The sequence below is a fragment of the Mustela erminea genome, chromosome 12 (genome assembly GCF_009829155.1).
Source record: "Mustela erminea isolate mMusErm1 chromosome 12, mMusErm1.Pri, whole genome shotgun sequence".
NCBI lineage: Eukaryota > Metazoa > Chordata > Mammalia > Carnivora > Mustelidae > Mustela > Mustela erminea.
The window spans coordinates 37,772,351-37,798,799 of NC_045625.1; the positions used below are offsets into that span (position 1 = coordinate 37,772,351).

Consider the following 26,449-nt stretch of genomic DNA (forward strand, 5'->3'; position numbering starts at 1 on the left):
TTGCACTGTAGGTTCTCTGAGGGCAGGCACCCTCAGTGCCTGGCATGGAGCGGTCACCGACACAAACTACAGAACTTGTGGTAAAAGGACAAGGGATACCACAGTGGGCAGGAGTGTGGGCTGAGTGAGAACAGGAAACAAGATGGTGGATGAGGCACAAGTCTTACAGCCAAGGCTTTTGGACTCAAGCCTCATGGCAGCTCTACAATGATGACTTGTCCTTTTACTCCTTGCAGATTAGTTTTTCGAGGTATGTCTGTATCTCGCCCCAATGCTGTGGTTGGCAAATGTCGGATGATCCGCCACTCAAGAGACAAGAAAAATGAACCCAATCCTCAGAGGTATGTTCTGTGTTCATTTACCTGCCTTCTTTCTCCGTTCAGTTGGGGGAGGCTACAGGAATGAGGCTCTGGAGATGGCTCCATGCCTTGAGGGTTCTGTCCTTGGGACTGGCAGAGTAGGTGGGCATGTGTGAAGGACAAATGTTTAATGTTTTTTTCTTAAGATTTCTGTTTTGACACCAACCCATTGCCTATCTTCTCCTTGTAGGTTTGACCGAATTGCACATACAAAGGAGACTATGCTTTCAGATGGTTTGAATACACTCACTTACAAAGTGTTGGACATAGAGAGAAATCCGTTGTATACCAAAATCACAGTGGACATCGGGACACCAAGCTAGCATTTCGGTACACTAATAAGAGACCTGAAAATGGCCAGGGACCTTTGCTGTGCGTCTCTGCCAATCTGCTGGGCTGGTCCCTTTCATTCTTAACAATCAGAGTGATAGGCCCCCTTCATTCATCATTCAGATGCCTTTCCAGATGACCAGGACGAGTGGGATATTTTGCCCCCAACTTGGCTCAGCATGTGACTTCTTAGCTCTACAAGGTGTTTGTAAATGTAGAAAACATCAGCCTTTGGGGGATTCTTGGTATGTTCACAGTGTCACCCCAAAGAATCAGTACACAGCCCGAAATTTGGTGACTGTGGGACTCATTCCCAGTGATATAAACTGCTAATTTGTTGTGAAGTAGGTAAGAATTTCGCTTTAAATTGTGGTATTCTTACTACTTTTTGAAAAATCGGAGAGTGCTGCTGAAATCGGATTGGTGTGATGTTTTTTGTTTGCATATTTTAACAGAAAAACACAATCTCAACCATTCTCCTTTTACCCTGTCCCCCACCTTCTTTTAGTGGTATGCAACTACTACAATCACTTGTGTGTGTGTGGGTCTATGTGTGTGTGTGTGTGTGTCTGTCTGTCTTTTCTTAGCAAGGAGATTTTTAAAACTTGAGCCTCGGACCTTTTGCCCTGCTAATGTGTGAAAATTCCAAGGCAACATTAGTCACCAGAGCAAAAGCCTTGGGTGTTCTCACATTCAGTGGCCTTTCTCCAGATTGTCTGATTTCTGAATGTAAAGACTTTTTTTTTTTCTTAAAGCAGTTTGTAGTATTTTAAAGAACAAATCAGGTTCTAATTATGATCTAGCTTGATTTTGTGTTGATCCAGATTTGCATAGCTATTTAGTGTTAAATAAGGCAATTTATTTTTCTGAGCATGCTATATAAACTTGAATTTCCTATGTATTTTTATTGTGGTGTTTTAAATGTAGGGAGGGGATTGAGCATTTTTTAGGGGGGAAAAATAGTGTATGCTGTACTGGCCATGAATGGACCTCTGATTTAGTCGGCAGGCCAGGTTTTGTGAAGAGCAGAATCACCCTTGGGCCCATTGAGTGTAAGGCCTCCCTGGTCAAGTTATCCTGCTAGACCTCCGAGGGAGGCAAAAGCCTAGGCCTGCTAGGCAGAGTTCCCCACCTCCCGCCCCCTCCCCAGGTGGAAGGGAACCTCCACCCCTCTTCCAGCCTGCCCTGGGACCTTCCCATAGGGCCCTATGCTGTGGAGGTATAAATGACAGCAATCAGCAATCCGGTTGTTGCTTACTGACCGGGAATCTGGGGAGGAGGAGGAAATCACCGTTCTGGCCCCTGTGGAGTGTGGGGGCCGCTTCCTTCTCCGTGCTGGCCACACTGCCTGGCCTACCTTTCGGGGACCTGTTCTCCTTCCTCCGCCTTCCTCCTCTCTGTTGCCTCTCTCCTTCCTTCCTCCCCGTTTTTGTTCCTTTGCCTCTTGCCTGTTCCCTAAAACTTGCCTGTGGCTCTCAGGGTCAAACAGACTATTCATTCTCCAGCATGAATGTGCCTTCTAATTAGAGATCTAGAAAGAAGTTGAGCTGCACCCTCCCACACTCCTCCACAACTACTCTGGTGCCTAAAGCCTCCCATCCCCCTCAGGTTTTTAGCAGGTGCTCCCACTCCAGGGAGGCTGATCCCCAGGGGTGTTGTCTCCAAACCCATCTCTGCTGGGAGAGGTTTAGCCTGCACAAGGCAGTTGCTACCGGTGGGCGCCCCTGCTGGGTCCAGCCTGGCTGGGCTGAGCACTGAAGATTCAGCTGTTTAATCCCAGGGTTGACCCCTCAGCTGGTGGTAGCCTGGAGCCCCACCCCTGTCTTCTTGGGAACCAGCCCTTAGTGTGGAGGCTGAGCTGGTGCCCAGCCCCAGACTTACCTGTGCCTTTATTGCTTTGAGCATCTTGGATGCTAACATGGTTCTTTTCCCAGAAGCCTTCTTTATTGGTTAAAAATTATTTTCCACTGCAGAAGCAGCAGGGCCATGCAGAGAGTGTTCTTTCTTTCAGTTCCCCGTTCCTTAACAGCGATGTCAGTGGAACCAAGAATGACCGCACTGAGAGGAAGTTTCGGGAAATGCGAAAAATGAAGGCCTCTCTTTCTGTCCCTAGATCCTGACTTCTCCAAAGTGCCTTAAAAGAAAAGAGACAGATACCCTGGGTGGTAATTTCTTTTCACTTACTTTACTCTTAAAGAAAATTCTGACTTTGTTTGTTTTCCTGTTACATTTTCAAACTGTTACATTTTCCTTTATGTTCCATTGGAATAGTCAAGTATGTGGTTCGTTCTCAGAACCAAGGGAATCCTGCTTCCCTTGTTCCCCATTTGCTGACCTTCTGGTGCTCTCACGGGGCCCACTTGGGCCCAAGGTTAGGTCCGGATGCTTGCCTGGTTCCTAAGATGCTGCAGGTCCTGTTTCCTCCCTGAGAAGTTCAGGGCCGAGGGTTCAGGGAGTATTTCCTTCCCCGGAAGCTGTCGCCGTGAAGTTGTATGCTGCATCTTTCTCTGTTTCTCTCCATCCCATTGCTGGTGACCCTGTCAAGTGGCCTTTGGGAAAGATGAGAGGGCAGGGTGGCATAAGAGGGTAAAGGAAATGCTGGTGCTGGCTCTGGGTCTGGGCAGGGGCTCTGCTGACCTAACAGCTGGGCATGGGCTGCCCGACTCGGCCAGGATGGCAGCTTTCCTATGGGTGAGACCTGTTGTGTATTTCAATTTCCCATGTATGCAAATGTATGGATTTACCATTGTAAGTGGGCTGGGGTGGGGGGAAGGTGTGTGTCTGACCTTGGTTTTCAAAACAACTGTATTTTTGTCTTTAAAATCCAGTAATATAACGTGAATAAATGACCTTATCTTTGTAACCTCAGGTGGTTTCTTTTCTGATTTCAGGGGTCTGGGCTCTCCCAGGGCTGGAGGGAAGTGATTGGGACTGCCTGCTGGGAAAATCAGAGGAAAGCAAAGGTCTGCCACCTGTGCCCCCCTCATTGCGGTGGGCGGGGGGGGGGGGGTGCGGGGAAGCACCTGACTGTGCTCCATATACCCCCACTGGAATCAACTGGTTTTGAGTCTTTTTTTTTTTTTTTTTTTTTACTTGAGAGAAAGACAGAAAGAGAACGAGTCAGGAGAGGAGCAGAGAGAGAAGCAGACTCCCCACTGAGCAGGGAGCCTGATGGAGGGTTCCATCCCAGGACCCTGAGATCATGACCTAAGCCAAAGGCAGACACTTAACCACCTGAGCCGCCCAGGTGCCCCTGTTTTCAAGGCTTAAAAGGGATGACATGTCGGACATAATGACTGGCCCCTCACAGGCACTTACTGCACAGTAACTGGTGCCTCATCAAAATGACATTTCCCCTGGCGGGTCTCTGGTCACATTCTGCTAGAAGCAGCAGATGCCAGGATTGTTCTGGGATCATCCTCAGAGCCATTGCCACAAGGTGTTCACAGTAACTTGAGTGGGTATCCTACAAAACAAGATTTCTTATCAGCCCCAGGAAATGTAAATATTCCCCAGGATCTTGGTTGTGACTCAAGGATCATGAGGCATTATGAACTCCGGGTGCCTCCTCCTCCTCCTCATTGCCCCCAGGACCAGACATCAGCAGCCTCTTCCTTGCTGGCTAGATTGACTTGGCATCTGGAAGAAATGTGTCTGAGGAAACCAGTGTGCAGAAGAGGTTACCCTTGCTGTCCAGGCTGATGGAGCTGTGAATGTGGGACCAACTGGGAAACAGGAGAAGGAAGGGTAGCACTTTATAGTCCCTACAGTGCCATCTGGCTGTCCCCACCCATTCTTGTGACCGCTAGAAGGATCCCTAGGGGCTTCAGACCTGAACAGAGGTGGCCCTGGGCTCAGATCTGGCCTTCAAACAGGAGATGACAAGACTATGGTTCTTTGGACAAAGTGCTGCCTTAGACGGCTTTGTAAGCTATAAGGTCTGGTCCTTCTATCCCCAAAGATGCACATATCCACTCAGATACATACATACTAATATGCATAACACACCTGACATGTGCCTATGAGAGACGAGAGTGCCTGGGTTCAAACCCTACTGTTGCCTCTTCCTAGTAATGTGACGTGACCACTCCTCTTCTGGAGATACCAGGACCTCACCAGTCATGTTTTCCCACCCCTTCCTTGCCTCACACAAACAAAGATGTTTGGAAGGTCAGCACTGGGACAGAAAGGAACTTGAACCCCTGGTGGGCTCCAAAGGTGCCAGGGAGGGAAGAAGGCAGAAGAAAGGGGGCACAGACAGGCTCCTGGGGTTGGCCACTTTCTTGAGATGTGCTCTGTCTCTAGTCTCCCACTTCACATGGACCCAGACCAAGCCTGAGCCAGGCAGAGTCTGGTAGTCATGAGTGTGGATTCAGTGGGCACCAGAACCCCCCAACACAGTACCTCTTTCCATGGGAGGATGTGACCTGGATGCCGACTCATTGACTGACAACCGTCCATTGGAGACAACCGTCCAGTGGTGCCAAGGTCGGCACATGCTTGTGGAGGTGCACTAGTGGGACCTCCCGAGGCAGGATGGTTTGCTTCTGGTGACAGAAGGAAGCTGTGTGTGGGGAGGGTGGAGGGAGAGGTCAAGGAAATGAGAAGATGTCCAAGTTCTAAGTGTTGCCAAGTCTCCACCACACTTCCAGGCTCCCCTCCTCCTGTTTGTTCCAGGAGGTGAGAGTTTGGACATTCCCAGAGGCCGATTTCTTAGAACTGGAACTTCTTAACCCTGTTAGAAAGGAAATGAGGTTTGTCTGGCTGAGCGGGTCATGCCAGACAAACCTCATTTCCTTCTCTGGCAGAGTCCCCAGGCAGGGAGCGTGGCTGTTGCCTTCATCTGGGCTCAGGAAACTGTATGCGAGCTGTGAGGTAGAGGAACCTTCAGGGCATGGTTGTTATGGGGAGTGTTAGGGTCAGTAGACCAGAAACCAAAGGGCTATGACACTCCAAGGACATCTGCCCTTGAGCAAGATGTGTGCCAGGTCACCAGGCAGGGGGCCCAGGGAGATGGCCAGGAAAAGGCTATACAAACAGCAATCATTACTTCTGGCTCTTTCTGCCTTCCCACTCACTGTGTAACCCTCAGCAAGTTGATTTGCCTCCTTGAGCCCTCAGTTTGCTCTTCCTCTGTTTTAGAACTTGCTCTCAGAATCCACGTCTGGTCTCCCCATGGTTCTGCCCTTCCCCCAGTAGGAAATGTCCTGATCTTGGGTTTCCTCCTGTTCTTGAGGTGAACTCTTCTTATCACCTTGAAGGAAGTCACTTTATCTCTTGAGTCTTCATTTATAAAAATAGCAGGATCGGGGCGCCTGGGTGGCTCAGTGGGTTAAGCCTCTGCCTTCAGCTCAGGTCATGATCTCAGGGTCCTGGGATCGAGCCCCACATCGGGCTCTCTGTTCAGCAGGGAGCATGCTTACCCCTCTCTCTCTCTCTGCCTCTCTGCCTACTTGTGGTCTTTGTCTGTCAGATAAATAAATAAAATCTTAAAAAAAAAAAATAGCAGGATCACCCCCACCCACCCTGTGCAAATCAAAACCATGCTGAGATACCACCTTGCACCAATTAGGATGGCTGTTACAAAAAACAACAACAACAACAACAACAACAGGATAAGTATTGCTGAGGATGTAGAAAAATTGGAACCCCTGAGCCCTGCTGAGGTAGGAATGTAATATGGTGCAGAACCTGTGGAAAATCACATGGTGATTCCTCAAAAACTTAAACATAGAATTGCCATATGGGGGGCGCCTGGGTGGCTCAGTGGGTTAAAGCCTCTGCCTTCGGCTCAGGTCATGACCCCAGGGTCCTGGGATGGATCCCCGCATTGGGCTCTCTGCTCAGTGCAGAGCCTGCTTCTCTCTCTCTCTCTCTCTCTCTCTCTCTCTGCCTACTTGTGTTCTCTGTCTGTCAAATAAATAAATAAAATATTAAAAAAAAATAATAATTACCATATGGTCCAGTAATTCCACTTAAGGGTATATATGCAAAAGAAATGAAAACAAGGACTTGAACAGCTATTTGTATACCCGCGTTCACAACGGCCTTATTCACAGCAGCCAAAAGGTGGAGATGACCCAGTTGTCTGTCAACAGAGGAATGGATAAACAAAATGTGGTGTATACAGGCAGTGTATATCATTCAGCCTTAAGAAGTAAGGAAATTCTGGGGCGCCTGTGTAGCTTGCTTGGTTGGGCATTTGACTCTCGGGTTCAACGCCTATATGATCTTGGGATCATGAGATCAAGTCCTGCGTTGGGCTCTCTGCTTGTCCAGGAGTCTGCTTGGGACTCTCTCTCTCTCTCTCTCTGAAATAGATAAAGGAATAAAATCTTAAAAAAAAAAAAATTCTGGGGCGCCTGGGTGGCTCAGTGGGTTAAAGCCTCTGCCTGCAGCTCAGGTACATGATCCCAGGGTCCTGGGATCAAGCCTCGCCTCGGGCTTTCTGCTCAGCAGGGAGCCTGCTTCCCCTCCAACCCCTCTCTCTCTGCCTGCCTCTCTGCCTACGTGTGATCTCTGTCTGTCAAACAAATAAATAAAAAAATCTTTTTAAAAAAAATTCTGACACACACTACAACATGGATAAACCTTGAAGACATGCTGAGTGAGATAAACAAGTTACAAAAGGACAGATATTACAGGAGTCCACTCACTATATGAGGTATCTAAGTCCTCACATTCACAGAGACAGAAAGTCGGGTGATGGTTGCCCTGGGGCCACAGGGGAGAGTGAGCAGAGGGGAGAATGGGGAGTTAGTGTTCACTGAGGCCAGAGTTTTAGTTGTATAAGATGAAAAAGGTCTGAAGATGGATGATGGTGATAGTTGCATATGAAGGTACTAACACCAGAGAACTATGTACTTAAAAGTGGTTAAAATGATAAATTCCATGTTACATATATTTGCTATGGACTGAATGAGTCCCAAATTTATGTTGAAACTTTATTCCCAATATGATGGTATTTGGAGCTGGAGCCTCTGGGAGGTGGTTACGTCATGAAGACAGAGCCCTCATGCATAGGATTAGTGTCCTCATGAAAGAGACCCAGAGAACTCCCTCATCCCTTCCTCCACCTGAGGTTATTGCAAGAAAGCGAGCAGTCTGAACCGGGAAGCAGCCCCTCACCAGACATCAAATCTGCCAGCACCTTAATCTTAGACTTCCCAGCCTCCAGAACTGTGAGAAATAACATTCCCGCTGTTGATAAACCATCCAGTCTGTTATTTTTGTGATAGCAGCCTGATAAGACTAGGATAGGATATTTTACCACAATTTTTTTTTAAAAGGAGGCAGCTCTCTGTGGCCCAACTTGAACTCCTCCCGCTCTGGGGGTGGCTGAGTGTGGCGGTGTGAGTCCAGCAGCCCCCTGGAGCTCTCCTGAGTGTCAGAAGAGCTGGCCAATTGGGGCATGCCATCTGGGGATGTGCAAACCGCGGGTGCTCAGCTTGACTGTTGACTCCAGCTTGGTGCTCTGCCCGCCATGACCGGCTTTTCAGTCACCGCCTTTGCCAAGACAAACACCCTTTCCTAAGGAAGCCAGATGCAGCAAAGCTATGACATAGGCACAACTAAGACATATCCCTTCGCCAAGGGGGTCTGAGTGGAGAAGGTGAAGCTTGGACTCTGGCAGTTAAGATATCAGGACTAAGGGGCAAGGAGGCGCTTATTCCCAGAGTGCCCCCTTGGTTCCCATTCACTGTTGGCAGAAAGTAGGGGTTGAAGTGGAGGCTTTTTAAAGGAAGAAATGACAAGCTGGGCCAGATTACACCTAGGCATGGAAACAGTCACCTAGATGGGTTCTGTCCCGATGAAGGGGAAGTCCCCCAAGGGTCAGCAGGGAGAGCACAGATGAGTTCTGGAGGACAGGAGGGACTCTTTGGAGAGATGGTCCTATGACGTGGTGTGGGTGAGGCCAGGGGAACCTCCACCCCCATGCTGCTAGACTGGTACAACCTTTCTCTGAGTGGACTGTAGAGCAGTTACTCCTTTTTTTCTCTTTCTAAGATTTATTTAGAAAGGGAGGGGGGCGCCTGGGTGGTTCAGTCATTAAGCATCTGCCTTTACCCCAAGTCATGATCTCAGGGTCCTGAGATACTCAGAACCCTATCTCAGGATCCCCACTCAATGGGAAGTCTGCTTTTCCCTTTCCCACTCCCCCTGCTTCTGTTCCCTCTCTCGTCGTGTTTCTGTCTGTCAAACAAATAAATAAAATCTTTAGAAAGAGAGGTGGGGGGCGCCTAGGTGGCTCAGTGGGTTAAAGCCTCTGCCTCCAGCTCAAGTCATGACCCCGGGGTCCTGGGATTGAGCCCCACATCAGGCTCTCTGCTCAGCAGGGAGCCTGCTTCCCTTCCTTTCTTTCTGCCTGCCTCTCTGCCTACTTGTGATCTCTGTCTGTCAAATAAATAATTAATAAAATCTTAAAAAAGAGAGAGAGAGAGTGCACATGCGTGTACTTGAGCCAGGGGATGGACAGAGGGAGGAGAGAAAGAACCTCCAGCAGACACCCCACCAACCCACTGAGCATGCAGCCCAATGCGGGGCTTAATCCCATGACCCTGAGATCAGGACCTGTGCTGAAATCGAGAATCAAGATGCTTAATTGACTGAGCTACCCAGGCGCCCCAGCAGAGAAGTAAATCTTAAAAGCGGACCTATCCCTCGACCTTGCACTTCAGCTTCTAGGAATTTATCTGAAGAAAACAAAACTGCACACCAAGATGTATGTTTTAATCAGCCAGTGCTTGTAAGTTGAACACTTCGAAGCTACCATCAATGGGGGCCTGTGCTAGGGAAAATGAGGGGCATCCGAGCAATTATGTACAGTGTGACCATTGAGAATGATGAAGCGGATCTATATTTATCGACTGGGAAGAGGTATAAGGGAAAAAAGCAAACTACACAATGGTATTTCCATATACAGCAGGGAAGTGTATGAATAATTTAGGGCAGAAATTACTCTGTAATTGTTTTGGGGAGCAGATGCATGAGCGGTAGAATGAAGAGATGATCTTCCCTTCTCTGCACAGACTGGACAGCCAGGCTCCCATTCTCCCATTTGGGGGTAACAATCTTTAGGGTTTTGGGGGTTGCCTGAGGGCTGAGGCCATTAACATTGCCGGCCCCATTGAAAGAATGAGCTGGATAGTCCCCTGGGGTGGGGGTTGCATTCCCTGCTAGTGCCCTGACTTGGAAGGAAGCTGGGGCTTCCTCCCACAGGGAATGATGGAGGCCTGCGGCCTGTTCACCCGTGGTAGGATGTGGCATACTGTGGGAAGGCGGCATGCTGTGGGGATGTTCACGGAGGCCAGATGGCTGGGGCTGATGAGCTTCTAGCTATTCTCTCAGATTTAGAAAAATAAAGTTAGGACATTGCTTGCGACTCCTCCCTGAGCACAATGGGGTAATGGAAGTATTTGAGATCAAAAAGAAAGGGAGGGGACACTGTTCCCTGGCTCTCAAGGAGCAAGACTGGCCTGAGGCACCTAATCAGGACCCTGTGAAGAAGGTGAGTGTAGGAGGAAGTGAGGGGGACGCCCACTGCCCACGGATCTTTGACCCCAGAATCTAGGAGCTCTGTTGCTGAGGGAGGCCCTGACATCTGGATTCTGACACAGATTTGAGCATGGAGCTATTGCAGACTCATGTCCGGTCCAGATGTGAGTGCTAGACAACAGGCCTGTGCTCCTGGACCTGGTCCCTTCCTGGGGAGTATGGGCCAGAGGAGGGGGTGGGATAGCAGGCCTTGGTATGTCTCGAACTTTGAATCCCTATCTGGTAGGGTGCCAAGAGTGGTGTGCCCAGCCTTGCCCCACCCTGCTCAGCCAGCTCCATGGGGCCCTACCAGGTGGAGTTCTCTGTATTAAGAAATCTGGACATGGTGAACTAGGGGAGGTCATCCAGCCAGGGCCCTGGGCCTTGGTGTGAACGAGTCCTGTTGTTCTCTCAGTAACTGGCCTGCTCTGATAACAACAGCCCAGGAGACTGCCCAGTTCCAAGGTCCCAGCTCTGTAGTTGGCAACTTCACCAAAGGCACGTCAGTAGTGAGGGAGTGAGCAAGGGAGGCTGCAGGCAGACGGGGCGAATGTGAATGGGTGGATGGCTGTGCGTGGGCCCTTAGGAGCGCACCTGGCACTTTCCTACCTGCTCTGCGCTGCTCAGACGTATTCCCCATCACAGGGAACAGAGGCGGGGGGGGGGGGGGGGTTCATGTGACTTGTACAAGGTCACACAGAGTGCGTGTCTGACCCAGATGTCCTGAGTTCCACTGGCCGCTGGACCATGAGCCAACCACTCATGCAGGCTCAGCAGCCCTTCCTCCCCAAAACAGGCAGCAGCTCGAGGCTTCAGGCTGAGTGGTGCCTCACCCCGGCAGGAAGATGTGGCCCTCTCCGCAAGCCTGGCATCCGCAGCAGTGCCCAGGGAAGTGCAATGCAGGTCAGGGACTGGGCCCAAGAGCATGGTTTTTCATTTGTGTGTTTTCTGGTTTGTTTGGTTTTCCCTTTACAGTTTGGAGGACTTAGGAATGAGGCATACCTCCTGGCAGCAGCTCCCGGAGCAGGGATGTCTGCACTACCACAGTCTGGGAGACACATGGGGCGGCGAACACTGAAATTCTCCACAAGGATGCAGGAGACCTGGGTCATGGGGTATGAGGAGGAAGGGAGACCCCTGAGGGCTGAGGCCCCACATGGCCCTGAAGAAGCAGGGCTGCTCTCCACCTCTGGAAGCATTGCTCTGGGAAACAACAACCTGGTTCACTGCCGGCGCAGCTCCTTCACACAGCTGCGCACCACCGTCCCTGCCTGGGGCTGACACCTGGCCTCCAGGAGGATTCACCACAGTTTTTCCCTGGGGCTGTGGAGACCAGTGGCACGGGGTAGAGAGAGACTGGACTTGGGTTCAGCCCTCCTTTGGGCCCTTCTGGGCCCCTATCTCCCCTTACCATCCAGCCTCTTCCCAAAGGAGGGCAGCTGCCACACCATTCCCAAGCCCCCCCGAACATTCCTAAGGGGCCAAAGGCACCTTCCTAAATGGAGAGTGTTTTGATTGGGCTGATGGTTCCTGATTTTTAGACGGGCTGAGCCAAGAGCATTCAAAAGCTGGTCTTTGAGTTTGACTTTATCAGACTTCAGACCTCAGTGATTCGCGTTTCATGTGGTTTCCCCGGGGATGAGAGCTGAGATAGCCGCAGTGAGACTGTGGAATGAGGAGGGAAGACCAGCTGCTGAGGATAGGAGAGACCTCCCCCATGACTGCTTTGTCAGCTCATAAGCCAGCCTGGGCTCTGCCTCTGACTCAGGTGCTAGGTCTCAACTTTGTCTCTCACAGGCTGGGGGCTTGATGATTGGTGGGTTGGGCTGATAAGCTTGGCCCTGCTGGCTGCCCAGGGCCTGTGGGCACTCTCCTCATCTTGGGCCTGCCCTATCTTGTTGCAGGTTCACTGCCCACACCTTCCAGAAGAGTGTTCCAGGGCTTTTCTTCATGAGAAACAAGGCCTGCCTGCCAGGCCTTTCGCTGGCCCACCACCAACTCTGAGGTGAGGACATGGCTGGGAGTGCTTTGCTTTGGGGAGATGCAGGCAGTAGAGGAAGCTAAGGAAGCCCTGGATGGGGAGCCCGGTGTTGATCCAGTGGGTAACCAAGGCCAGAAACTGGGTGGGGGGTTTGGGGGGGGTGGCTCTGAGTGCCCTTTAGGGCGGCCAACCATGGTTCTAGGAAAACTCTCCAGGCTGTTTTATTTCTCCATCTCCTTCTGCCTGTTTGAGGTTGCTGCTGGGGTGCTTCAGATGGGACTCAAGGCCAGAAACAAAGGTCCCCTTTGTCAATCCAGGAAGTCAGGGAGGGGGAGGGCGGAAGGAAAGGCAATTCCTGGCAGTTCTGAGGCATTCCCAGGGGCATGGTGCACAGCCCAAAGGGAACTAGGCCTTTGCTGCAAGCCTTCCAGGAAGGCCCTGTTGCTCTTCCTTCTTTAGTCTGCATTACCACCTGGACTGAGGTTGCAAAACCATGCAGTTCAGCTTACAAGGTGAAACACAGACTTGTCCCAAGGGTCTCTGGGACCCTTGTTTCTGTTTTCTCCCAAACGCTGCTAGAGACAGACCCCGGGGTGGGGAAGGGGGGTACATCAGAGCATCAGCCTCACACCATTCCCTGGGAGGGCCCCAGCCCTGAGCATCTGTGCTGGAATGTCAGCCTCCTGCTCAATTCCCCCTGCAGGTAGAGAGGGCCACTCTCTTACAGGGCACTTGGTGTTTGGGCCCAGCTGCAATCTACAGGAGAGGAGAGGGGCCCACCAGAGGCTTTAGCGCTATGGAACAAGGCCACTGCACTCTTCTGGAAGGCAGTAGTCATCTCAATGGACATGACCTTTCCCACAGGTGCTCCCAGCACTTGCCAGTTCACAGAGCACTTCCATAACTTCTGGTCTTGCTGCTCATGATAGCTTTGGGAGGTGACTGGGCCATTGGCAGAATGCAAAGGGTATGGACTTATATTAGGGCCAGATATATTTGGGTTCAAACACTTGACTGCAGGGTGCCTGACTCGCTCACTTGGAAGAGGATGTGACTCTTGATCTTAGGGTTATGAGTTCAAGCCCCACAGTGGGTATAGAGATTACTTAAATAAATAAGTAAGCAAAAGAAAAAAAAAAAGACATGATTTCACTGCATAGCCACTTTAGGGCATTGGGCAAATTATTTTTTTTCCATACAGATATCCAATTATTACAGCACCGTTTTTTGGAAAGGCTGTCCTTTCCCCACTGCTCTGCAGTGCCACCTTTGTCATGAAGCTGAAGTCCCACCATAACTGTGACAGTCTATTTCTGGATTCTATTCTGGTGTGTGGCTCTATTTGTCTATCCTGCACCAGACCATACTATTATTTTTTAAAGGTTTATTTATTTATTTGAGAGAGAGAGAGAGAGCATGCACACATATATGCACAAGTCAGGGGAGAGGCAAAGAGAGCGAATCTTCAAGCAGACTCCCTGCTGAGTGTGGATGGAGCCTGACGTGGGGCTCCATCCCACCACCTTGAGATCATGACCTGAGCTGAAATCAAGAGATGGACGCTTAACTGATTGAGCCACCTTGTGCCCCAGATTGATTTTTATTTTATTTTTTGTTTTTAAAGATTTATTTATTTATTTATTTATTTGACAGAGAGAGATCACAAGTAAGCAGAGAGGCAGGCAGAGAGAGAGGAAGGGAAGCAGGCTCCCTGCTGAGCAGAGAGCCCGATGCGGGACTCGATCCCAGGACCCTGAGATCCTGAGATCCTGACCTGAGCTGAAGGCAGCGGCTTACCCCAATGAGCCACCCAGGTGGCCCCAGATTGATTTTTAAATATTAAACCAAACTTGCATTCCTACAACAGAATCAATTTAGTCATAATCTATTACCCATTTTACATAGTGCCAGATTTGATTAATTAATCTGTTAAGGATTTTTGCATTTATATTTATAAACGAGATTGGCAGGTAATTTTCCTTCTCATAATATCCTCATCAGGTTTTCATAATTTCTGAAGAAATTATTTTTCCTTTTTATTTCAATATTACGTTTCTGTTCAAAGAAAAACATTATAGTTTGGAATTTCTCTATTGTATTTTATTTCCATTTCATTAATTTCTGATCTATTTCTTAAGATTTTCTTCTACTCTATTTGGATATAATTTGCTTTTCTTCTCATACTTTGAGATTAGGGCTTAGCTCTTGATATATATTTAAATATATTCATTTAAAATTTCCCTATAAGCACATATTTAACTGTATTCTATGTGTCATGTTCCTTTTTTAAAAAAAATAAATTTTCCTTCTGTAAATTTTAAAAATATTTTATTTATTTATTTGACAGAGAGACACACATCAAGAGAAGGAACACAAGTGGGGTGAGTGGGAGAGGGAGAAGCAGGCTTCCCGCTGAGCAGGGAGCCCGATGTGGAGCACAATCCAAGGACCCTGGACCATGACTTTAGCTAAAGGCAGACCCTTAACAACTGAGTCACCCAGGTGCCCCTATGTGTCACGTTTCTTACTATCTAATTTCTACTTTGAAATTTTTTCTAATTCCAATAGATTTTTTTTTCTTATGATAACATACAAATATGCTTTTTAAATGTCTTTTCATGTGTAGAGATATGTTCATGGAGCGAATGTGACTGCCAGTTGACCCAGGAGCTGGACCTTGGGCAATCAGGGGCTCCTTACCACTTCCCTGGTCCTTAGAATGTACACTAAGCTTACTATTCCACAGTGGGAACTATTGCAAGGACATAGCCTTGAGAGACGAAAGTGTTATTGAGACAATCTGGTCAGTATATGTTACTGAACCCTGTTAAGGCCTCTATATAAACTCTTAATATTGGGTGGGTGGGTGTAGAAATCTACTCCTTTTGCAGTAGCCTAAGGCAAGTCTCATAAATAAGTCTCCTTGCTTATTAAAACTGCCACTTACCAATCAGGAGTGGTCTGCTTCTGCCTTTCCTTGCCCTCTGCACACAGTAGCCAATTTAAGATTACACCCAGAAAGCTCCTAAATTTTTGAATCAATATTTGGGTTTTCAAATTATTGCTTCTGTTTCTTATGGCTTTCTCGCTCAATTTCATTGTAAGCCGGCAGCATCCTCAGTATATCAATTCTTTGAAATTTGTTGAGACTTGCTTTGTGGTCCAGCACATGGTCAACTTTTGCAAATGTTCTTGTGTGCATAAAATGCACAATGTAGGGCTGTCTGGGTGGCTCAGTGGGTTAAGCCTCTGCCTTCAGCTCAGGTCATGATCTCAGGGTCCTGGGATCGACCCCCACATCAGGCTTTCTGCTCAGCAGGGAGCCTGCTTCCTCCTCTCTCTCTGCCTGCCTCTCTGTCTCCTTGTGATCTCTCTCTTTCTCTCTGTGTCAAATAAATAAATAAAATCTTAAAAAAAAATGGACAATGTAGTCAGAATTTTGAAGGACAGCATTCTACATATGCCATTAGGTTAAATTTGCTAACTGCATAGTTCAAATCTTTCATAGCCTTAATGAATTTTTAATTCAGATCTTCTAGACCCTTTGTTTAAAAACTTTCACTATTATTGTACATTTTTCTGGTTATTCTTGTAGTTCTATCGATTCCTACCTTTCATGTTTTGAGGGTATATTGTTAGAGGCCTACAACCTTAGAATGATTATATCTTCTTGATTTACAGCCTTTGCCTTGAACTCAACTTTATCTAGGCATCAGAGAGTGGTGATGGTTGCATAATCTTGTGACTACAATAAAAATAAATTGTTAAGTTGTACACTTGAAAAGGTATGAGAAAATCTATCTTTCTGATACTAATATAGCTACATCAGCTTTCTTTTGGTTAGAGTCTGCATTATATATTTTTTCATCCTTTAAATTTTTCTGTATCCTTATGTTTTACCTGTGTCTCTTATAAACAGCATTAGTTGTTTTTAAAATCCAGTCCAACAATGTCTGTATTTTAATTGAGAATTTTTTCCACTTATAGTCGAAGTAATTACTGATATATTTCAGTCTAAATCTATCACTTCATTAAGTATTTCTGTTTGTCTCACATGCACTATATTCCTTTTTCTTTCCTTCCTTGACCTATTTTTGAATTGACTATGTATTTTTAACTTTTCTGTTTCCCTTCTATTGGCTTAGAAATTTTACATTTTTTTTTTTTTTTTTAAAGATTTTATTTATTTATTTGACAGGCAGAGATCACAAGTAGGCAGAGAGGCAGACAGAGAGAGAGGAGGAAGCAGGCTCCCCACCAAGCAGCCCGATGTGGGGCTCAATCCCAGGACCCTGGGATCATGACCTGAGCCAAAGGCAGAGGCTTTAACCCACTGAGCCACCCAGGCACCCCTGTCAGTTATTTTCTTTCAGTGTCTTTAAGATACAATCAATCCCAATGTCTACTGGTTTCATTGATCCTTATGGGAAGATACATATTAGTTTACTTTTTGCCTTTTTTTCTTTTTTTAAGGTTATAAGTCCCCCCCCCCCCCACTGCCCAGATGTTTTTAAGATTTTCTTTTTGTCACTGGTTTGATCAGCTTTTCTATGATGTGGCTAGGCATGGGTTTCTTTTTATTTAACGTATTTGGGTTTCCAGGACTTCTTGAATCTCTGGCTTGATACTTTCTTCCTTTTTGGAAAGTTTTCAGCCATTAGCCCTTCAAGTTTCACTGTCAGTCTTTTGTCTTTCTTGAATTTGAATTACCCATTGTTAGATCCTTTCAGCACACTCTATGAATTATTCTCCTCTTGTATTTTCAAAACTTTTGTTTTTCTGCACTTATTTCTGGTTATTATTTTATGACTATTTTCTAATTCATGATTTCTCTCTTTAGCTTGTCAAATGAATTGATAAACCTATCCATTATTTCTTCTTATTACTGTATCTTTGTCTCTGAGACTTCCTTTTTTTTTTTTTTTTTAAATTTTCCCAGTCTTCTGTTAAAAATCTCAATCTTGCCTTTGGTATATTTACCACATGGTAAACACAGTTAAAGTCTGTATCTTATAATTCCAATATTTGGAGACCCAGTGAGTGGTTTCTATTGTCTGTTGCTTTGCTGATTTTCATTTATGCCCTATTGTCTGTGCATGGACCATTGTATTTAAGATTTTATTTATTTATTTGACAGAGAGAGACACACAGAGAGAGGGAACACAAGCAGGGGGAGTGGGAGAGGGAGAAGCAGGCTTCCTATTGAGCAGGGAGCCCGATATGGTGCTCAATCCCAGGACCCTGGGATCATGACCTGAGGCAGATGCTTAACAGTTGAGCCACCCAGGTAACCCGAGGGCCATTGTATTTGTATTTGTAAAACACAATGCAAAAAATTGTCTATGGTAATTAATTGAGGCCTAACTGGTCTTCCTCCAGAGAGGATTACCTTGCTTCTGCCAGGCTCTGGGGAGTTACTGGCATTCGAGAATCACTTTATTCCAATTTTAAGGATTGAGATTATCTGAAACTGATCCCCATGAGGAGGGCCTATCTACTTTGAATTCAGCCTTATTTTTAAAGTTCAGCCTTTCAGTACAATAACCCAAGGGTAGTTCATCAGGGCTCCTCACTTTGACCACTCCTAAACTCCAATCCCTGTCCTCTGTTCCAAAAAGCCATCTGTCTCTTGATCATTCATTCTGTCATTGACAAATAGCCCTCAGGGATAAAAATAATAGACCCAAACACTAATTTATTATCTCTTCTATGCCTTCTGGCAGATTTGTCTTGTACTTTCCAGTTGTCTTCAGTAGGGGGGATGGGTCAAAGTACAAGAAGTGAAACTCTCCTTAACTTTCTGAACCTTAATTTTCTCAAGACGAAGACCTAGATGTGTTTGTTGGGTTTGGCAACATGAAGTCACCAGTGACCTTGACATAAGCATTTTTTGTGGAATGGTAGAGGGGAAAGTCATATTGGAATATTAGGAGTGAGTGGGGTGAGGAGGTAGAAACATTTGGAGGCAATTCTTTATAGAAATTTGGCTATGAAGGAAAGAAGAAAAACGAGGTAGGAGATGATGAGGAATGATGTTGGTCAAAGGATAATTTTAAGACACAGAGTACTAGAGCATGCTTGTATGCTGTTGGAAATGCTTAAGATGATATATATATTTGTCATCCTCATGATAGGTATATTTCATACCCATATGACAGTTAAATTAACAAGCTGGTTTTCCATATCTACCACATAGTGGTGTTTTAATTAGCATGAGTCAAAACCCATGGGCCCTGCCAGCCCCATGGTCCAGCTCCAGCTAGCTTTTCTTATCATATCCCTAGTCACTTTCATTTCTTCTTTTACTCACTCCAATACCATGCTTGGTCCTATATTAAGCCCCCATTCCCTTTTACTTGATCTGATTCTCCTAAGGTTCCTACCATTAGGGTCATAGTTCCCAGCCCCTCCCACAAGAAGTCACCAGAGCGATTCATATATATTATGTGCCAGGTACTATTCTAGGTGTTGGGAGCTCTAAAATGCAAATGTAAACACGTCAGTCTCCCACTTAGTAATACCTCTTTACTCTCCATTTCCTCTGGCTGAAGCCTTAAATTCTACCTGTCTCTCTAGCCTCGCCCCTCTTCACCCTTGTTTCCTTTCTTCAGCAGGCCACTATGTGGTGTAAAGCAGGCCTGGCTGGGAAAGAGATACTTGGGCTGGGAAAGGCAGAGGCTCTGTGTGTGCTAGCTTTTCTGCCCAGCCTGAGCTAACTGTTCCAGGGCTGGGAGTCTCTGGGGCAGCATTTGAGCCTGAACTCTAGTTCTGGGGAGACAAAAGTAGGAGCAGACACCCTGGACTGGTGAGTCATACCTGAGTTGTGTCAGGGCCTTTGTTTCTAACTTAGGAGAGGCTTCGGGTTTCTGTGCTTTTTCTAAGAATGGGGGATATGCCACGTGGGTACCACAGCGGCCAAAATCAACAGGAAAAATGATACCCGGGGGAAAAACCTATCCCTTAAGTCAGAGCGCTGTGGTGTGTGTATGTGTCAAATTTTCCGTGTCTGTCATAGGACTTTATGTGTCTCTGTATATATATTTCATATCACTGTGTGTGTGGGGTGTGTGTGTGTGTGTGTGTGTGTGTGTGTGTGTCCCTATGTTCCTGGCTGTGTGCCTGTGTTGTATGCTGAGAGGGAGAAAAGGGAAGTCTGGATTGTGCCCTGCATCCATGAATTAGTGATGGCTGCCTGTTCTGTGTGCCTGTTTCTATCTGCATGTATGTCTGTTATCATATTTCTGGGTGTATCTGATATATGTTTGTATGTGTTCTAAGCTTCTATGTTTATGTGTATTTAGCCCCCAAATTCCATGACTTCTTCCCCTCAAACATTTCTCCTTGACTCACTTCAGTCACTCCCTCTTGTGGTCACGTCCTGAATCTGGTCTTCACTGAGAAGAGAAGGGCTCTATCTCAGAAGTTTCAAGATCCAATGTTTCAGATTCTGACACGTGCTCTCTTCAGTTCTCTCCTGCTCTGACCCTCACCCCACAGGTCTTTTACACAATTGGGGCCTCCAGGCTTTCATGGCTCCCCTCCCCCTTCAGCCTTGGCCTCCAGGTGTATCACATCTTCAGTTCTCTCCTCAGATCCTCAAGGTCCTAACCTCCCACTTTTATCTCACCCAGCTAATCCCCAGCGATGTAGTTGAGCTTTACTGGAGAAATATCATACACAGTTGGGTGGGATGAGTCTGCCTAAATAAAGTTTATCACCTATAAACACAGCTGGGGAATTCCTCTACCTGATACAAATGGTCTTTCTTCTCCTACTTAAAGCTATTCCTTTCACCTTGACCCCACTGCAAGTGCTTCAGTTGATCTGAACACAAAGGCTTTGCCTCCTACCACCTCACAAGAAAAAAACAAAATAAACCCCGAGGTTAATGGGTGTAAACTTCCGCCACTTCCTGCCCCCCCACCTCCAAACTTGTCTGCAGCTGTACCCATTCTCATCTCCTTTTTCTGTATCTTGGTGTCTTTTCTCACATAAGGCTAGATCTACCCAAAAATCTATCTCAGTTCTCTTTTGTCAGTACCCTTTTATTTACTTATTTCTTTTTTTTTTAAATTATGTTCAGTTAGCCACTGTATAGCACATCATTAGTTGTTTTTTTCTTTTAAAGATTTTATTTATTTATTTGACAGACAGAGAAATCACAAGTAGGTAGAGAGGCAGGAAGAGGGAGAGGGGGAAGCAGGCTCCCTACTGAGCAGAGAGCCCACTCCATCCCAGGACCCTGAGATCATGGCCTGAGCTGAAGGCAGCGGCTTAATTCACTGAGCTACCCAGGCACCCACACATCATTAGTTTTTGATGTGGTGTTCAGTGCTTCATTAGTTGTGTATAATACCCAGTGCTCATCACATCATGTGCACCCTCCTTAGTACCTACCCATCACCCTGTTACCCCATCCCCTCCCCCAATTTACTTCTTTCTTACGTAGATTCCACACCCAGCATGGAGCCAAACATAGGGTTTGAACTCACAACTCTGAGATTGAGGCCTGAGCTGAGATCAAGAATTGGATGCTTAACCAACTGAGCCACCCAGGTGCCCCATCAGTACTCTTCTAATCAAAAATGACAGAATCCCTGGGGCGCCTGGGTGGCTCAGTTGTTAAGCGTCTCCCTTTGGTTCAGGAATTGGGGATCAAGCTCCATGCCTGGCTCCCCACTTAGCAGGAAGCCTGCTTCTCCCTTTCCTACCCATCTTGCTTGTGTTCCTTCTCTTGCTGTGTTCCTGTCAAATAAAGTCTTTTTTAAAAAAATGACAGATCCCAACCAACCAGCTTTAAGGAGACAAAGAGGGATCCTCTACCAGCTCACATGACTAGGACGGCTCAAGATGTATTCTTTTCATTTTTTTAAAAGATTATTTATTTATTTATTTGACAGAGATCACAAGTAAGTAGAGAGGCAGGCAGAGAGAGAGGAGGAAGTAGGCTCCCTGCTGAGCAAAGAGCCCAATGCTGGGCTTGACCGCAGGACCCTGGGACCATGACCCAAGCTGAAGGCAGAAGCTTTAACCCACTGAGCCACCCAGGTGCCCCAAGACGTATTCTTTTTAGGAACAGCTATGTCCAGGAACTCACATTCTACCACCTGAAAGTGTCATGATTCTGTGCCTTTGTTTCCTCATCTCTAAAATAGGATCTTAATAGTTCTTACCACATAGAGCTTTGTGAGGAAGAAAGACATCAGAAACCCAGAGAGCACTACTGGTGTCTATCATGTCTTTCTCTATGCAGTGGTTTCATTTTTTTCTTCTGCAGCCTGACTTTCTTTGCTCGGCAATCATGCAGAAGAAAGTGACCACCCACAACTCCTCAGCATATCACACCAGTTGGAACTAGAATATTTAGATCCCCAATCTTAATACCTGGGAGAGAAAATCCTATCAGCTTAGTTTGCGTTAAGTGTCCACCACTGGGGCATTCCAATATGGTGAGGAGAGCAATGCCTTGTAAAATGTGATTGCAGCAGGTCCACCCCTAAGGGGGTGGCTGGAGAACCTCAGAAAGAAAGGAGAATTATGGGTTGGCCATCCCAAAAGGTGTCCACTGCATTTGAAGAATGGGGCACCTTGGTCTGCTTGATGAGTAAGAATCATATGGGGAATGAAGCTAAAAGCTTCCCATCAATGTAAAGAAAGGCCAAGCATTCCAGGTGTATAAGTGTAGTCCTTATTCTATTCCCTGGAGTCCCTAGAGGTTGAAGGAAAGTAGTCTAGGTAAGGAGATCAGAAATGCTAGTTACAAAAAAGGACAACAGTGGGAAATCCCTGTGGGGGAAGTACATGAAGCTGCTGGGGCTCGTCCTGGCCTGGCCCTGTTGGTTCTATTTGTAAAGATAATACATCAAAGAGTGCTAAGAGAAACCGCTGGAAACCACAAGTGCTAACAAGTCAAGGTGTAGGGAACTGGGCTCTCCAACCCTGGCCTCCCATCCAAGCCCCCAGGCTTGTGGGAAGAACCCTTTCTGTGTAAATAAAGGAGATGCTGGCCACACCCCCCATTATGGGATTGGGTCACAGATGCTGACTTGGCCAGTAGTGACACAGACCGGGATTCCAAGGGTCTAGATAAAATGGAGGATTATGGGGAAGCCCCCATCCACCAGCTGGTGGCACATGAAAAGGTACACATCCATCTGTGAGAGCAGCATTGCATCAAAGAGGGGAGGAGTCCCTTCCTCTAAAACTAACCAATTTGACTTTATTTTGACTTTTGGTAATTAATTTTCATTCGTCCTTCCCTCCCTCCCTCTCTCCCTCCTTCCTTCCTTCCTTCCTTCCTTCCTTCCTTCCTTCCTTCCTTCCTTTCTTTCTTCCTAGAGAGAGCACAAGCATGAGTAGGGGGAGGGACAGAGGGAGGAGGAGAGAATCTCACACAGACTCCATGCTTAGCATGGAGTCTGATGTAGGACTTGATCTCATGACCTGAGCTGAAATCAAAAGCTAGATGCTTAAGCAAGTGAGCCACCCAGGTGCCCTCAGTATTAATTTTCTTCTTGCTTTAAGAAATATAACTAAGAGGGCGCCTGGGTGGCTCAGTGGGTTAAGCCGCTGCCTTCGGCTCAGGTCATGATCTCAGGGTCCTGGGATCGAGTCCCGCATCGGGCTCTCTGCTCAGCAGGGAGCCAGCTTCCCTCTCTCTCTCTCTGCCTGCCTCTCCATCTACTTGTGATTTCTCTCTGTCAAATAAATAAATAAAATCTTTAAAAAAAAAAAAGAAACATAACTAAGAGAAGGGCTTTTACTTCATAATGTATCATCATAATAATAGCAAACCCTTATTCAGTGTTCACTATATGCCAGACAATGCTATTTCATATATATTAACTCATTTAAATTTTCATAGCCTTCGAGGTAGGTACTCTCATTATCCCTATTTTACAGATGAAGAGACATGGCAGAGAGAAGCAACTTGCCTAAAGTCACACAGCTGGTAAGGAGCAGAGCTGGGATTCCAACCTGGGCGATCTGGGCTGTTAACCACGCTCAGAACTGCTGCTCTCACTCTAATGGTGTGTGTTGCCTAGGTTCTTTGGAAGCAAGGAGCTCAGATTCTTTGGAAGTGAGATGCTTCCCACAAGCTAGTTCAAGGAAAGGAGGAGTTATTCAAGGATAGAAATTGGCTAAAAGAAAGAGATGAAAGAACTTGGAAGTCTAAATATAGACACTATGGTACAGGCCTTTAGGAGTCTGGAAATGGAGGGTTCTCTAGGGCTCAGAAGTCACTCCAGCATTCTCAGCAGCAAGGTGGAGCTCAGGGCTCACCACTCCAGAGTCCCTTCATTAACACCATGCAACATACTCAGGTGTCTGCTCCACGCTCACCTTATATACTCACTGGCCTTCCTTCCCTCAGCTAAATATCTTCCGGCTCTCTCAGCTAAAGCTGCCTCACACTTTTGTTTTACTCATCTCATGGCTCTCCCTCCCTTAAAACCTTTCAGCTGATCTCTCTACATTTTCAAGGTCATAATTCTGAGACAGAGACTCATTTTTTTGAGTCAGTTCAAATCACAGGAAGCCAGTCGGTCTACAGTTTGTCTGCTCTTGTATATGGTATCTCCCTCTAGTATAATTTCTTCAGACTGAGATGGAGACTGGTGTCACATGCTATAAAATGTGGTTGCCTACGGTTGGCCTTTTAGGTGGTACTATGGGTGAGGCTGTTTCCTTCGAAGGTGCCTCCATGATAGGCATGTGGAACTCAAGTCTGTCTGAGCATCATGTCATCAGGCTAGAACTATTCTCTGTACCCCAAGTCAGTCCCATTTCCTTGCCCTCATAGGAAGGCACCTTCCCCCCTTTGCTTCTCTCTAGTCCTGTAAGCCTGGACTTGGCTGGTCCACTGATAGCATCTGCAGCCATTAATTTGGGCATTGGTTAAAGAAGGGAAGGAAGGGACAGAAACCAGCATAAATGAGTTCTTACAAGCTTGGGACTCACTCACTGGGAAATCTGGGCAGAGCCCTTCGTTCCTCTTCTCCACTCTCTTGTCCATATAATGGGACACTTCAACGCCTCCTACCAGCCTCAGAGACCAGACCATGCAGACAGGGTTGGTTGGCTGTCCACTCAACGAGCTCAATCTCTTCCTCCTTGCTGGATGATCTGCGATTGTATTCTGATGCCCAGGAAAGCAATCTCTTCATAGCCCCAAGTGGCAAATGTGCATGTCAGGTCAACCATGGTAATTCCAAGCCCCTTGCCACTGATGGCTTCAGCTTCACCATGGACACATACTGCCATCTTGGTCAATGTAGCAGCTGAAGGGGGAGGGGTTTCTGAAAAAGATTTTTGTTCCTGATAAAAATCAATCCATGTGGAGAAACTGCCCGTTTGACTATAGGGCCAGAGTCACACTGTAATCTCTGAAGGGAACAGACTTGCTCTTTGGGAGTTACAGAAAAGCCCATTTTGTTCCAAGTTGAACAGGTGGCTTTCAATCAAGTAGGTATATTAAAAAAAAAAAAAAATGAAGGTCCTTCATCAGAGATGATGCAGAGATTCCTGCTCTGGAGAAGGAGGTGGAAATTAAAAAGGAGAAGGTTGAGTTAGAAGACCTGTAAGTCATGTCCTGCCTCGAATAGCTAGAACTGTGTGATAATTTTTCCTCTAGACTTTGCTTTATTATTATGTTAGATAAAATTGATCTCATTTAATAGGAAGGGTCAATCCTTCGCCCCATTTTGGCACTCAAATATCGACCTGCCTTATACTTCATTTGCTCATTGGAGGATCTCTCTCCCCTATACCTCTCCTACGGAGTTAGACATCAGGAGATCCACTTTACAGTGCAAGCTTTTCTGTGGTCAGCCTGCCCTCTGCTGGATTAAGGAGATAGACTGCAGAGATGCAGACTTCTGCAAAGAGCCCGCTTTAGGGAAAAGGGACATGATCAGTAAATTAGTTTTCTCTTGGGGTCACTCTAGGCCATTTGTTCACCAGAAATCAGATCTAGGAGGCTGTAACCTAGTTCCTGAGTGCAAGGTGGGAAGCTTCCTGATGAATATAACTTCCTGGTTTAGAGGTTAGAAGTTGTGTTGTGGAATTTCTTTACAGATAAAAAAGAGATGTGAGATAAAAAAAGAGATGTGAGGGACACCTGGGTGGCTCAGTTGGTTAAGCAGCTGCCTTCGGCTCAGGTCATGATCCCAGTGTCCTGGAATCGAGTCCCGCATCGGGCTCCTTGCTCAGCAGGGAGCCTGCTTCTCCCTCTGCCTCTGCCTGCCATTCCGTCTGCCTGTGCTCGCTCTCTCCCTCTCTCTCTCTGACAAATAAATAAAATCTTTAAAAAAAAAAAAAAGAGATGTGAGAGGCCTCATTTGTCTAGTATTAAAAACAAAATTTCCTAGACAAATTGGTCTCCTAGTAACTGCTATAGTTTATTATCTTGCTAATAAGGGATCAGCAAGATGACAAAAGTCTATGCTTTGGGTATGAAGAGGACATGGAAATTGATGGGTTATATGGTTGGGATACAGAAGACTTAGTAAGCAGCTAGTTTAGGGGTAAAAAAAAAACCCTTCCCAACTAAACTGGGTAAAGACTGCAGTTTTAGGACACAGTAACAAAAACGTCATATTTAAATCTGCTATTACAGAGGAAACATGGAAGAGAACAGTGTGTGATGTCAGAGCTATTGGCTGTTAATCAGAGATTAAAAATCCAACCCATCTAAGAAATAAAGGATGAGGCTGCCAACTGTAATAAAATTTCATTTCTCAGGAATGGTGTCTGTTTGTCAAGGATGCATGAACTACAGACACAGCCACAAATAAGTTCTAACTTGAAACAGGCTGCCTGACAACAGGGATTATTTTTAAGCAGTAAGCAGTGCAGATAGAACACAGATTATGTGCACCCTCCCACCCCTCACACTTTTCTTCTTTTTTTGTTAGTGAAGAAGCAATTTTTATTTCTCTGAAGTTAGAATTATCAGAGTGAATTTTTCCATATAAGTTAAATTTTGAGATAACTGATATCTGCACCTTTAAGTACCATAACTGTTCTTCTTAAAATTCAGAAAAATATTTTACATGCTTATGAAAAACAATTTTAATGATGCAGAAAAATGAGAAGGATAAAATATTAGTCCAAATCTTATCATCCAGATGATGTTAGGTGAATATCATTTCGAAGAATATATGTATATATACACACACACACACACACACATACAGTAGAAGATTAGATAGATAGAAGATTAGATTAGATAGATGAAGATGAA

At 46.3% G+C, this 26,449-nt stretch overlaps 1 protein-coding gene and 1 long non-coding RNA gene across 2 annotated transcripts in view; both read left to right on the plus strand.

Moving 5' to 3' along the window:
* Nucleotides 1-1,431, plus strand: part of B4GALT1 (beta-1,4-galactosyltransferase 1) — a 50,900-nt gene extending 49,469 nt beyond the window's left edge. The window contains exons 5-6 of the mRNA XM_032308309.1: nucleotides 237-341; nucleotides 550-1,431. Of these exons, the coding sequence (XP_032164200.1) occupies nucleotides 237-341; nucleotides 550-682 (238 nt within the window). The 3' untranslated portion in view covers nucleotides 683-1,431. The remainder of the gene's footprint in view (nucleotides 1-236; nucleotides 342-549) is intronic.
* Nucleotides 1,432-3,897: 2,466 nt separating this feature from the next.
* Nucleotides 3,898-21,792, plus strand: LOC116570791. The gene is made up of 3 exons (XR_004277568.1): nucleotides 3,898-4,632; nucleotides 5,607-5,611; nucleotides 21,782-21,792. It is a non-coding gene; the product is annotated as an uncharacterized LOC116570791 (long non-coding RNA).
* The last annotated feature ends 4,657 nt before the right edge of the window (nucleotides 21,793-26,449 follow it).